The 14,778-nt window shown below is 39.8% G+C and overlaps 2 protein-coding genes across 4 annotated transcripts in view; one reads left to right on the top strand and one right to left on the bottom strand.

Moving 5' to 3' along the window:
* GRM5 (glutamate metabotropic receptor 5) overlaps positions 1–14,778 on the bottom strand; it is a 297,088-nt gene that overhangs the window by 69,196 nt on the left and 213,114 nt on the right. The window lies entirely within an intron of this gene.
* On the top strand, positions 3,057–14,394 carry LOC147529475 (uncharacterized). The gene is made up of 3 exons (XM_086622537.1): positions 3,057–3,242; positions 5,401–5,500; positions 13,853–14,394. The coding sequence occupies exons 1-3, from the start codon at positions 3,057–3,059 to the stop codon at positions 14,392–14,394; spliced, it is 828 nt and encodes a 275-aa protein (XP_086478663.1).

Below are 14,778 nucleotides of genomic sequence, written 5' to 3'. Positions count from 1 at the left end.
TTCATCCTTCACTTCAGGTAAATGAAATGTTAAAAATCACAGATCCTGAAATCTGCTGTGTATAAACACATCCCTAAATCACATTAAGCCTCATTGAGCTCTGGGGACAAAATCTTGGATTCAGTGTTTTACTGACACTACGATGACACTACTGTTACCTGAAAGGAGGTGACCTTGAGGACAGGACCTCTTACACTGTGAAGGGTAGGGCTGTGTTGTAGACCATGCCCATACTGCACAATGGACCACTGTGCAAAGAGCCAGAAGCAAATTCTGTAAGGGCTGACGCTGCTTAAGCAGAAATACCAGCTCAGAGCTCAGATGCTGAGACAGTATGGTATTGCATCTGAAGCAACAAATCCTCTCTGTAAACATGACTAATGAAGCTGGGCAGAGCATCATGCAAATCCATGTGCTGCTTCTGTTTCTTGGTTGCTGATGGCTGGATGAGTTACGAACTTGTGTGACACTGTCCTGCACGCAAAATTTTAATCCTCTTCTGTTAATTGCTGCTTGCAACATTCTGGCCACAAGTAGCCAGAAGTGAGTGAAAATGCAAATCAAACAAAAATTCATCAACTTCTCAGGGTAATTCCTGTCTCCCCAGTTTAACAATGGATTTTCTTGGAAGTACAGACATTTACAAAGTTTCCCTCAGCTCTGCTAAAAATGTACGTCTCATTAAAGCATTGCGGATTTCTGCTGTTTTATCATGAACATATTTCAGTTTTTCAAAAGCCCCTTACAGTTAGAGAATTGTAGAAGAATCTCATATTAGGGCCTTTTCCCCTCTAAAAAGGCACTGATGTGAAAGGCTATAGAGAGCATCTTTAAATCCTAAAGATCAAATAACTGAAGAATAAAAAATAATCTTTGTCTTATTTTAAAACTTCATGAGCTGTTTAAAGCAAGCCCTGACTATTTCAGGTTAGTCAGAGTGTAACTGATGTAGGTGGCCTTTATCTGTATGGTTCTGTTGTTCTACTTCGATCATCCTCTGCCTGGTTTAAATTTTCCTTCTATATTGCAGAGCATGCAGGAAGGCTGCTGCAGTCACTTGGTCCCCAGCACATTCCCTGTTCTCTACACAGGCACTCAGCTGTCCTCGCACAGTGCAGAAGTCAAGACCTCAGACAGTAACTCCTTCTGCACAAGACACTGTTCCCCTTGAAGCCTGGACTCTTGACTATGTCTTACTAGCACAGCTGCAATGTCAATAAATAGCAGCTTCACCAGCGGCAAAAATAATATTCAGTGTCTGGAACGAAAATGGACTATTAAACACGCCTCAGATTTTAAATGCACTAATTTACTCAGCACAAAAGAGTAAAATATCCATTCATGAAAAGAAAAAGAAAGAAAAAAGAAAAAGAAAAAGATTAGAACTGATTTTCAGCTCAAATACAGCACTTGGAAAATGTACCTTCAAGCTTAGATCCAATTAGGGATGAACACAGGTGTTAAAGTTCCCAACCACACTCAGGAGGCTCAGTATTGGCAAACATTCCCCACCTTCCACCAGGACCATTTACTGGACAAAGAGCTGGAACCATTTATGGGCTGTTTTGTGATAAAAGCCACAGAAGGTTTTTTAAATTTATGAGTACTTTAACCTTTTCTTTGAAACATTCATCTTAATCTTTGGCAAGTTTTTAAGCAGTTTTATCCATCCTCATAAAATCTGTCAGGTTTTATGAATGCAGGAAGTGATAGGTTTTCTGTGGTGTGTTTTGAGGCTTTTTAAAAATAAAAAAGATTAGAATTTAAAAGAATCAGAGCTATGCTGTCAGTATCCCAGCTTTGTTGTGTCATAAACAACTTAGAAATAAATTGTTTTCCTGTAATTAATTTCTTTGTCATATTTCAGAGGAACTCTCTTGTAGATCTAATCCAGCAGAGTGCTATAAAATTTCTAGTATTACTTTATGAATAGTTTTCCCCTCTAAGATTTGCAACAGAGATACCATTTTATAACTTTAAGTTATTGAAAAAGATAGAAATAACAACTTCATAGTACATAACCCTTCTTCTCAACTTTTCCACAGAAGGATTTCTTCATTCAACAGAGTTACTTTTCGTTCAAATAAGTACTTCAGCTTAGCTTGGACAAAAGGCTTTTAGGAGCATTATATAAGAGATGTTCTTCAAGTGTGTATTGTAGAGACAACAATGTGGTGGACATAACAAAGCCTCAGACAGACAAGGTGGCAAAGCAAGTATAAAACTCATATCTAAAGGCTAGTGAGAGTGGAGTAGGAAAGCAGACTTGCATGAATATAAAAAACCACCGGTAGTGTGTGATGTTTAAATTCTGCACTCACTGTGGAGTAACAAAACTTACGGGGTGTTGACGACAGGTTAATACAGATGTATATAATATAGATGTATTTGGGATATTAGACCTGTGCCATTCTCTGAACTCAATACAGAGTGTGAAGATGAAGGAGAAGGGGACAGAGAGGGAGATACCTTCTTATTTTCATACAGTCTTGTCTGTCACTCTTCACACCTTTTTTTCTCCTAATGAATTAATTTTACTGCAGTAGCTGGCAATATCATGCTACTCCATTGGTTGTTGCATTGTGAAAGGTTCAAAATTGTATTACTCATGGCTAAATTCTCCTGGTTAAACTGAAGAAAGATGCTCTAGCACCAGAAACTGGCTGTAAATGAAGTTCAGCATAATCTCTCCTCTCCTACCCACAGAAGAGGTGAGGTGCATAGGTTACCACTAACACAGTGCAGGACTGTGTGCTGGTGAAAGAGATGGCTCTTTGTGTCAGCAGTATGGTGTACAGGGTATCTAGACGAACAAGTGGATAAGAACAGCTTCCTCACAGGTAGTAAAATAAGGACAAGTGAACAGTATCCCGGTAATGATTATGAAAGAGTCCAAACAGATTAAATGGGACATGGATATCTTTAACAGATCACTTACACAAGTTCATTTTTTCTCCCTTGCATGGACATTGTGCTTTCCAATTTTATTCTGATTAGATGATTAGGTGATTCTGATTATTAGAAATAGGTAGTTTTGCTTTTTAACCAATGAGCAAATGTCTTTAAAGCGATCCCACCAAGAGTTAGAGCTGCATGTGAAGAAACCTTGCTGTGAAAGAAAGCAGCAGTTGCACAGCTGCAGCACTAACAGTAAAAGCTCCATGCTGAGATACCTATCAGGTGAACACAGTAATGCATATATCTCGTTCAGCAGTTTGCCAGGGTGGAAAGCTATCCACAAGGTAAGAGGACTATGACATACACAGATCTGACTGCCCTCAATATTACACTCACATTCAACACAGTGGGGAACTGTCTCTCAGGATCATGACATGTTTTCCCCTCATCCAGTTCTTTCGTGTTTATATTCTTGGCTGTCAGATTAACATCCGGGCATTTTCCTTAAAGGCTGGTGATGTGATACAGGATAATAACCATACTGTGTCAAACAAAATATATCACTGTTAATTATGTTTCTAAAAAAAAAAAAAAAAAAAAGAAAAAGAAATCACTAAAGAAAATTCTTGTACATTGAAGAAAATAAGGAATCACAAGAGGAAGGAAAAAGGGAAAAGTGGCTTTTACTGTTGCAGTACTAAAAAGAGATGAACTTGAAATCGGAAGGCCATTATCATAATGTTTTTTATCTGTTAGCAGATCTTGTTGCATGTGTACATTGTCTCAGCTACTGTTTTTTGAAGGACATGCCAGGGTAATGGAGATTTCAGTGAAAAAATATCCTTCAGCAAACAGAGGGGAAGAGTTCTGCTCCTTTGTTAAAGGTCTGTTTAGTTTACTTACAGTAAATCACTACATGATTTTATATCACAGAAAGGCTCTAATAAATGACATAACAGAGCCACCAGTATTTACAAAATTTATTAATGAATAAATGTAACAATGAATAAAGGCAAACGCAACAAAATAATTCAAGGGTTTAGATCATTACTGTACAAACAACTACTTTTAAATGTGTGAACAGAAAGTAGAGACAAACAAGATCCTATTTAAATGACTGAGTTGCACAGCTATGATCACGAATCATGAACACCCTGCTCGCATCTTCCCCCACAACTCTGGATACTAATGACAGACAATAAATCTTCAGATTCCTCTAGCTAAGCATACCTGAACAAGTAGGGTTGTCCATGTGGGGCCATTATGTACTGTTATACCGTATATACGTAGAATCGTAGAATTGCTTACATTGGAAGAGACCTTGCAGATCATCAAGTCCGATGGTTAACCTGACACTGCCAAGTCCTCCACTAAACCATGTCGCTAAGCACCACATCTACACATCTCTTAAATACCTCAAGGGATGGTGACTAAACCTCTCCCCCTGGGCAGCCTGTTCCAATGCTTGACAAAACTTTTGGTGAATAAATTTTTCCTACTATCTAATATAAACCTCCCCTGGTGTAATGTGAAGCCATTTTGTCTTGTCCTATCATTTGTTACCTGGGAAAAGAGACCAACACCCAAGTCAATACAGTCTCCTTTCAGGTAGTTGTAAGAGCAATAAGGTCTCCCCTCAGCCTCCTTTCCTCCAGTCTAAACAACCCCTGTTCTCTCAGCTGCTCCTCACAAGACTTGTGCTCTAGAGCCTTCACCAGCTTCATTGCTCTTCTTTGGACACGCTTCAGCACCTCAATGTCTTGTAGTGAGGGATGAAAACTGAAGACAATTTTCAAGGTATGGCCTCACCAGTGCTGAGTAGAGGGGAACAATTGCTGGCCGCACTGTTGCTGATACAAGCCAGGATGCTGTTTGCCTTCCTGGCCACCTGGACACACTGCTGGCTCATATTCAGCCAGCTCAACCAACATCCCCAGGTCCTTTTTCATCAGACAGCTTTCAAGGCACTCTTCCCCAAGCGTGTAATGTTGCATGGAATTGTTGTAATCCAAGTGCCTCGGTCCATCGCTCCAGCCTGTCCAGATCCCTTTGTAGAGTCTTTCTACCCTCAAGCAGATCAACACTCTCACCCAACTTGGTGTCATCTGCAAAGTTACTGAGGGTGCACTTCATCCCCTCGTCCAGATCATTGATAAAGATATTAAACAGAACTGGCCTCAATACTGAGCCCTGAGGAACACCACTTGTGATTGTCCACCAACTGGATTTAAATCCATTCACCAAAACTTTTTGGCCCTGGCCGTCCAGCCAGTTTTTTACCCAGTTCTCTGTTCTATCCAGAAGATAGAAATGCAGATATTTTAGGATTATGTTTGCAATGGTTAAATGTGAGAAACTTGAATGTGACTTCCTGGATTTTCTGTGTTTTGTCCTTTTGCATCTTTTTCATCTTGCATGTGAAATAGCCAGCACTAAAAAGAACTTCCCCAGATGAGTGGCACTATTGTGCCAACTTCAATCCACTTTGTCTGTTGAATACAGGAATTGTGTGAGGAAGGAAAAGCAATCTTTGACAATGAAGCATTGATGCCCAAGAAAGACGAGATGCAGGACTGTATCCGTTATAAAGAAATCTCCGCCTGTTTGAATTAAGTCTTTTTGTTTCTTCTGGAAAGAATCACCATGGAGGGAGGAGAACGTTTAAGTGAAGAGAGAGCAGCACAGGAGCAAGCTCATGCTTCAAGCATTATGAAGAGGTCATCAGAAAGACAATGACTATAGAAAACATTCAATATGCATGATGGTGATGGCTGCTTTGGGCTCATACAGTACAGTAATAAATTGCTAGACCTCCTGAGAGACATTTATAAAAATGTGAAACTAGTCAATCCCTGTCAACAATTACCTAAGCATTTAATTCCACAAAACATCTTCAAAAAGACAAGATGGACATTTCTTCAAGAACGGTCCACAGCTACTTGGTAAGTAGCATGATGATCAACAGCATGAAGTATGCTACTGAAATCAATCTGTTTGTTATGGATAACAGGGATTTGCAGAGCTGAATGACATCTTCTATAGGACTAGCAAATTATTAGAATTGCACATTGCTGTAAACTGGACAAAGGAAGAGAACCACTGTGAACTTTAATCAGATAAGAGAATGTGCAAACCTTTAATTTCATGATAAAATTCGTGTGAGACAATTGCTCAAACAGGATCATTAGGCATGTATAAATAAAAAGATAATATAAAAAAGGTTTAATGACTTCAGGGAAAGCAGGCAATTGGAGTAGGAAGGAGGTGTTGCCTCATGCATCAAGGTTTCATTCACAGTTTCAGAAATGCAGAACACGGAAGGAATTAAGGCTATTGAATACTGGTCATGTTTAGAGATGACAAGCATATGGTACCTCCTGTGATAGGTGTCTGCTTAATGCCATCAAATCTGGAAGATGACATGGAGAAAGCTTTTTATGAGCCGCTACCAGAATATTCTCCAATACACAGAGCTTATTGATAATAAGAGGTTGGAGAAGAATGCGGTAGTTTGTCTATCAAGTTCTTGGAAAACCCAGGTGACACTATTTGGATACAAGCTGTACCCAGTGACAAAAGAAAAGAGGCTCTTCTGTAGGTCTCGAATCAGTAGGTGGGGATTGCTTGAGAAGGTTAAGCAAAAGGCAAATTAAGTGAGAAAAACTATGAAAAACAACATCTGTGACCTTTAAAAGAGCCAACAGGAAAAATAGCAGACTTCACTAAACCGAAACAATTTTGTAGTTAGATCTGTTAGAAAGAATGCTTAAGGAATTGAAGAATTAAAAAGTACTTAATTAGAAAGTGCCGCACAGAGGAAGGATAGGAAATACAGTAAGACAGTGTGATCATCTCAGAGTGGAAACATATGAAAAACAGAAGGAAGCTCAGAGATTATCAAGGATCAACATGAAAGAAAAACATTAGTGATAAAATGTGAAAGATCAAGGCACAAAATGAGCTGCAACAAGCAAGGGACATCAGAAGTAACGCAGAGCAATTCTCTAACCACTTTAATGTGAGAGGAAGAGCAAAGTGTCAGCCTGCAGTTCACTACAGGGAGAACGATACTAAGGACAAATCCAGGATAGCTTTTAGCATCAAACTCCACAAAAGGAAAGGCTAGTGGTTAGCAACAGAGGTAAATGGTCAACCCAAAAGTGGGAAGGTGATTTAGAAAATAGGCTTGATTGAGTTAGCTGAAGATTTATAGCTTAAAGAACTAAACACAATACTAGGGTAGAGATGTGGTAACTGTCTTCAGGTATATAAAAAGCTGCATCAAAAAGATCATTATTTGTTTCTGATGTTGATGTAAGCATTCATGACCTAAACTGGAAGGAGAAAGTCTCACAGTAAAGAGTATGGGAAACTAGAAGAGCTTGAAGACTTCTGGTAGTGTCAGAGAATGTTAAACAAATATCCATCTGATATAAATGATCCTGCCTTGGTGAAGGGAAGACAGTAGGCTACCTGACTTCTTGACATCCTCTCTGCCCAGTATTTGTTGAAGTTTAACATGTGTCTGAGAATGAAGATCGTATAAAACCCAGCGGCTTGGAGAAATAATGCAAAGAAAGTTAAAATAATGCCTCTCCCTCTCAGTTTCCCCGTCTTCTCGTGATGTTTTACCTTACTTCTTTTCTTGTTCTTGTATTTTTTCTCTCTCTGCAGTTGCTATGAGAAGTATCAACAAACAATAGAAATTGATTTAGGGTTAATTATGTGTTTGACTGTGCACATGGTTAATTCTGAAGATGCAGTCAGAGTACGCAGGAGTGTGCAGTGCGTCACACGCTTGTGCCTAGTACAATCAGGATTCCTGTTCTAGAGAGGTAACACTGAAATTAAGCATACAGAAAAACACTTCCCCATACACAAGATAAAAGAAACAGGGGAAAGATTCTCCTAATTAGAGCTAGATAACTTTTTACACAGCCAAGATACTTTAAATGAAAAGATATTTTTTCTCTGAATTAGGAATGCCTATTTCTGTTACTTTTAAAATTCTCGGTCTTCTCAAAATTACTTTAAGTGAAAATAATAGTGTTTAGTCTATCTGGTTTTTGGTTTGGTCTTTTTTGGGTGAAAGGAAAGGTTTTAGATATATTCCCCAAATACCAATATCTCTCAGTATGATTAAGATAATCCTTTGTGTTTCTAAAACAGAAGAGAAATTCTATGTTACCTAGTTGAAACATTTTGGCCAGCAATATGAAGTACACACAGGTTTGCCAGTTCGAGGCCAGCCACTCAGTTCGGAGTACCCATAGCAGCAATTCTATGTTACTTGCCCTGTATGTAAGATCTGTTACTTTTGTAGTCCAAATCACCTCAGTCGTGGGAACTGAAACTCTAATGCCAATCAGTCAATGATAAGACATCAATTCTGAACAACAGCAAAGTGATTGCACAAGTTGGCTCTATTTTTAAATGTTACAAGTCTTTTATACTATTTATGACATTTCTTGAAGCTCAACTATAGGGTTCAGATTTTCCTTTATGATGTCAAAAACATCATCAGTTAATGTTTTCAAAGCTTGAGAAGCCTTCTAAGGAAGTAAGGGAAGTCTGCAACTTTTGAAGGCCAGTCAGACTAAAAAAGTTTCATAGAAGAAAATCCTACCCTGATAAACAGATTAAATAAATACTATAAATTATTATTTTCCCATTCAGTACCATGATATTTCTCCAGGAAAGTCTCAAGCTTAAGCATTCCTGAGCAATACCAATGCCTGTTATGTTTTTGTTGTCTTTCCATGCAGCATCCTGACAGTGTGAACCAGAATTGGAACTTCATTATGCTGAGAGTTGAGTATATAGAGAAAGATACACAAACCATGACTTGAAACTACTAATTATAATCTGCTTCAAAATTAAGCCAGTGCATATGTTGGATAGTAAAAGAGGGGCAGAGGAACCAGGTGACACTGTGCAAATTAGCAGTCCCTAAAACCACTGCAACCTTTTTCAGTCACTGTATTATATGACACTTTGACCATAAAATTATTTCGGTTTTATCGTACTAATAAGTTAAACAACAGTGAATTGCAAATATGACTTTTTGGCCAGTTGGGAGATTTTTGTTAGCTGTTCACTTAAAAAAACGTTAATCAAGTATATGCTACCAAGTTATCAGGTATCAGGTACATACTGTCAAGATCTATGAGGCAAATACTGTCAAGTTATCAAGATTTATGGAGAAAGATCTAGAGTATGTTTTCTGCCTTCCATACAGCTGACATTTAAATGTGAGATCATCCCCCTTAAAGAGTATTAAGAATTTATTTAGATTGTTTAAATAGTAAATGATTGCAAATGGTGATACATACTGAAGTGAAAATGTGGATATTTTAAGCTGATCTGCCAAAGTGCACACAAATTTCTTCATGATATAATGTATTCCATACAGAACCAGCAGACCTACCCAAACCTATGCAAATTCTATGCAATATGTGTGTGTTATGTGGAAATTATTTGAACAGCTTTTTTGTTCTGTATCACTGAAATGACTTCAGAATTTGTTGATTTTTTTTAGAGTAAAAAGGTGCATATCGTCTCTGACACACCCAGATCCCACTCAGATGCCACAGTTTGTGATTTTAGAGCCAAGACTCCTTTTAATACCACTCTTTTGATACCACTTGAGCTTCCTTGCCTAGGATAGTGGAGTGGAGGATAGTGGAGTGGTCTCTTCTCAGCTACTGCCAAGTCTGGGTGGGAGAGGGGAGTAGGGAGAGGACTAATGTTAAATCAGCTGCAACTGGGTAGGTAGACATGCAGACTGTCAGCTGGAAGAGTTGTTCCTGCAACAGCTCCTCACCATGTTCCATGTTGTCTCTACAGCTAACATGATGATAAGTCTTTTTACAGCAGTGAGATACAGTATAGAAAGCTGGAGACATGTCTACTAGTGTGGTCCATTAAGTAACTCACTATATTAAAAGTAACTTTCCAGTTATTGGCTCCGGGCAAACTGTGATCACTGAAATGGCATGAATCAGTAAAGGTGAGCTGGGGAACGCAGCTTTAGGATCCCTGTGAAAACTGCCTGGAATATTCAGCACACATTTCTAAACCATTGTTTCCAAGATTAGACAAAATGCTGAGATACATGTATACAACAAAAATAGACTCCCCACCCTCCCTTTTGTAAATTCTTCCACTTATTTTCTAAATTGAAAATGCAGCAACTTATCTTGAGATAAGTTGAGATGATCTCTTTTCTCTAATGTCCCTCCTCTGCCAGTCTATAGCGAAGCATTACACCCCAGACCGGTCTTTTTTTGTTATGCAAAAATCTGTTTGCAGGCCACATAATGATGATGGAAACTGCTGTTCTGCCCACGTGTAATCACTTTCTTGCCAGAAATCTGACCGGTAGCATTTGAGAATGTATTTGAGAATTTTTCTCCACCTCTGTAGGAGTTTGTTGACTGAATGGCTGTCTTTAATTTTCCTTTCATTGTATTTCTCTGCTCTTTGGTGGTTTTTTCTATATCTTTAAAGCTCTAAAAATACTAAAGGGTCCTCATGCTCTTCTGCAAAGTGCTGCCAGTCTTGCAAAGGCAAATTTGTTTGGTTAATATCAGAGGGGTGGAATTGCTTTTGGTGAGCAGCTGTAAATTGTTGCATTTAGATGCATCCATTTTATAATAACTGCGTATGCCATAAATGGGGATCCTTGTCTTGCCGCCTGGCTTTTTTTAGATCTCAATTCCTCATCTTTGTCTTCCCTTTCATGCATATTATAAAGATAAATGAATTTAAGGGTAATTTAAAGGAAATAAATGAACTGATTATTTTTAGGCAGTATGACACACTGTTTTCTACAAGATGATATCTAGAAGAAGTAGCTATGCAGAGAATTTGGCAGATACGTTGCACAGGGAATTATTGGTACTAATTACTTGCAGAGTATCCAAAATTCCTCAAGCTGAGAAAGGTTGTGATGGCAACTTGAGACATTGATAGTCTATAGCAACATCTAATTAACATGAAAACGGAGTTTTGCAGCTGTCTGCATCTGTAGTTCAGAGCTGCAAAGTAATTCAGCCTGACTGTAGTCCAGTCTTCAACAAAATACAGTTTCAACTGTGTAGCTTGCAAGCTCTCATAGCTAATCAAACTGGAGAAAGTTATATATAAATTGTATAAACTGTCTCCTAAATTGAAGGGAAATTTTACTGAATGTTACTCCTTAAAACACCAAGGATATTCAGCTTGGGCAGTATGCTCTCTTGATTCCCAAATAATTCTTTAGTGAGATGTAAACATTTGATATGTTGTCAGGAAGAAAGATGTAATGGATACCTAGACAACTTCAAAAGGTCTCAAAAGTTGTTTTTCCTAAGATATAATGTAAATCTATGCTACAATTTAAGTCCCTCACTTTTTCACTGCCTTCAGCTTATAACAACCATTTGCATAGACTTCCAGGTTTGTCTAGGTTAAATAAACCCGGTTCTTTCCAAATTTCTTTTTAAAAGCTGTTTTCTAAACATGCTGTCATTCTGAGTCTCATTCTTCCTGAAAGTGCCCAGCTGGTCCTTTTCTCTGTAGACTTAGTGCTACCTTGGGATGCTCTGAAAGCACTGACAAACAGTGCCAAGGTTGTGACCTGTGCATGGATGCCAGTGAGCACCAAATGAGAGCTCTGTGGACTAAATGTGGACTCTCCTGGTGTGATCTATATGGACACAGAGATGTCCTATCCCAAGCTTGGAACGCTCTTATGCTTGTCCACATTCCCACACTGAAGTCAGCAGGCAGTTTCCATACTATCCTCAGCCTTCTCCCTGTAGTTACCAGAAGAAATCACTAAGTCTTTAATACAGGCGTGTGAAGAGGAAGAAAGTTTTATGAATGGTGTCTTTTCATGATGACATGTTGGGAAAAGAAGAGCAGGAGCCATTTTTTCAGGTTTCGCATCAGGTAAAGACTGCCAAAAGAGGGAGTAAAAGAAAATGAAAGAGTATGTGCTGTAGGAAAACCTAAAATTTGTTTGAGAATTGGCCATCAGACATCAGAATTGTTTCCATCACTGCTTTGTTATACAGTAGAAAGATTTTTCCACATCCTTGAAGTATATTTTCCAAATATGGCAGCAGCTTTTCTTTTCAGCGATATTAATGCTGTTGACTCATATGTATAATTCACTCTAAGCTCCTCAAACTGCAAACTTCTCATAATGACAGTCAAAAAAACAACAGTTACATAATGTCAGCAACAGCAGAAAAACATGAAAGGAAAAAAGAGTTTTTTGAAACATTTCAATCAAATATGTATTTGTACCGTAAAAATACTGATTTTTAACCTCCCCAGAATACCTGACTTCAGTGTAGCTTCTGAGGCACTAAAATGTAATGCACAATGCAATGTTATGTACCTAATTAGCCTATATAAGCAAATACAAAAAAATGTTATGTACTGATGGCCAAGTGCAAGATCCTGCATGTGGGTCGAGACAATCCCAAGCATAAGTACAGGCTGGGCGGAGAATGGATTAAGAGCAGCCCTGAGGAAAAGGACTTGGGAGTGCAGGTGAATGAGAAGCTCAACATGAGCTGGCAATGTGCACTGGCAGCCCAGAAAGCCAACCGTATCCTGGGCTGCATCCAAATCAATGTGGCCAGCAGGTCGAGGGAGGTGATTCTTCCCCTCTACTCTGCTCTTGTGAGACCCCACCTGGAATACTGTGTTCAGCTCTGGAGTCCCCAGCACAAGAAGGACATGGAGCTGTTGGAGCGGGTCCAGAGGAGGCCACAAAGATGATCCGAGGGCTGGAGCACCCCTGCTATGAAGACAGGCTGAGAGAGTTGGGGCTGTTCAGCCTGGAGAAGAGAAGGCTCCGGGGTGATCTTATTGCAGCCTTCCAGTACTTAAAGGGGGCCTACAGGAAAGCTGAAGAGGGACTTTTTACAAGGGCATGTAGTGATAGGACAAGGGGCAATGGCTTTAAACTGAAAGAGGGCAGATTTCAATTAGATATAAGGAAGAAATTTTTCACTCAGAGGGTGAAGAGGTAGTGGAACAGGTTGCCCAGAGAAGTTGTGGATGCCCCATCCTTGGAAGTGCTTAAGGCCAGGTTGGATGAGGCTTTGGGCAATCTGGTGTAGTGGAGGGTTTCCCTGCCCATGGCAGGTTGGTTGGAACTAGATGACCTTTGAGGTCCCTTCCAACCCTAACCATTCTATGACTCTATGATTCTATGTCATGACAAATGATAAGCAAAAAGCTACTGTCTTGAAACACTGTCATAAAGCTATTTTCTGTGCATCCTATTCTCCTGAAATGGAAACACCTCTGGGCTGACCCTGAATGCAGGAGGATCCTCTGTTCTACAGCAGCAAAATATGGCCATAAATATAAGTCAATGATATTTTTCTACTCACAGTGGACTTTGCCTGCATTGATTGAGAGAATTTTTCATTATATCAAGTCCACCAGGAGAAAAATAGCTTCTTCTGAATAAGAATTATCTTGTATCAATGATTTACCGGAACTGCCAGTAATGGAATGATTCTCCATTAGACATCCAGGCATCACTTTTATGGATATCATAGAGTCATAGAATAGTTTGGGTTGGAAGAGACCTTTAAAGGTCGTCTAGTCCATGGATGTGTTCAGGGATGGCACATCTCCTACCTCTCTGGGCAATCTGTTTCAGTGTTTCACCATCCTCATTGTAATATATTTATTCCCAATATCTAGTATAAATTGACCCTCTTTCAGTTTAAAAACATTACCTCTTGCCATGTCACAACAGGCCCTGCTAAAAGTTTTCCCCATCTTTCTCATAGGCCCACTTTAAGTACTGAAAGGCTGCAACAAGGTCTCCCTGGAGCCTTCTCTTCTCCAGGCTGAACACCCCAACTCTCAGCCTATGTTCATAGGAGAGGTGTTCCCCCACTCTGGTCATCTTCATGGCGCTCCTCTTGACTCGCTCCAACAGATCCATGTCTTTCATGTGCTGAGGACTCCAGAGATGGACACAGTACTCAGGTGGGGTCTCAAGAGAACAGAGTAGAGGGACAGAATCACCTCCTTCGACCTGCTGGCCATGTTTCTTTTGATGCAGCCCAGGATATGGTTGTCTTTCTGGACTGCAAGCGCACATTGTCAGCTCGTGTCCAGCTTTTCATCCACTGGTACCCTCAAGTCCTTCTTGGCAGGGGTGCTCTCAAACACTTCATCCCCCAGCATGTATTGATACCAGGGATTGCTCCAACCCATGTGCAGGACCTTGCACTTGGCCTTGTTGAACCTCATGAGGTTCACGCAGATTCACTTCTCCAGCTTGTCCAGGTCCCTCTGGATGTTATCCTGTCCCTCAGGCAAGTCAACCACACTACTCAGCTTGATGTCTTCTGCAAAGTTCTTGAGGGTGCTCTCAATCCCATTGTTCACGTAATCGAAGAAGTTATTAAACAGTACTGGTCCCAGTACAGACTCCTGAGGGACACTACTTGTCGCCAGTCTCCATCTGGACATTGAGTTGTTGACCACTACCTACTGGATAAGACCATTCAACCGATTTCTCATCCACCAAACAGTCCAGCCATCAAATCTGTATCATCTCTGCAATTCAGAGAGAAGGATGTTGTGGGGGACTGTGTGAAAGGCCTCACAGAATTTCAGATAGAGAACATCTGTAGCTCTTTCCTTGTCCACTGATGTAGTTACTCCATCATAGTAGGCCACTAGGTTGGTCAGGCAGGACTCACCCTTGGTGAAGCCATGCTGGCTGTCTCAAATCACAACTTTGTCCTTCATGTGCCTTAGCATAGCTTCTAGAAGGATCTGTTCCATTATCTTCCCTGGCACAGAGGTGAGCATGACAGGTCAGTAGCTCCCACAGTCTCTATCCGTTTTAGAAAT

The sequence above is a fragment of the Tauraco erythrolophus genome, chromosome 1 (assembly GCF_009769465.1).
Source record: "Tauraco erythrolophus isolate bTauEry1 chromosome 1, bTauEry1.pri, whole genome shotgun sequence".
Taxonomy (NCBI): domain Eukaryota; kingdom Metazoa; phylum Chordata; class Aves; order Musophagiformes; family Musophagidae; genus Tauraco; species Tauraco erythrolophus.
Note: the sequence above shows the minus strand (reverse complement) of the source record. Positions and strands in the feature narration are given on the sequence as shown.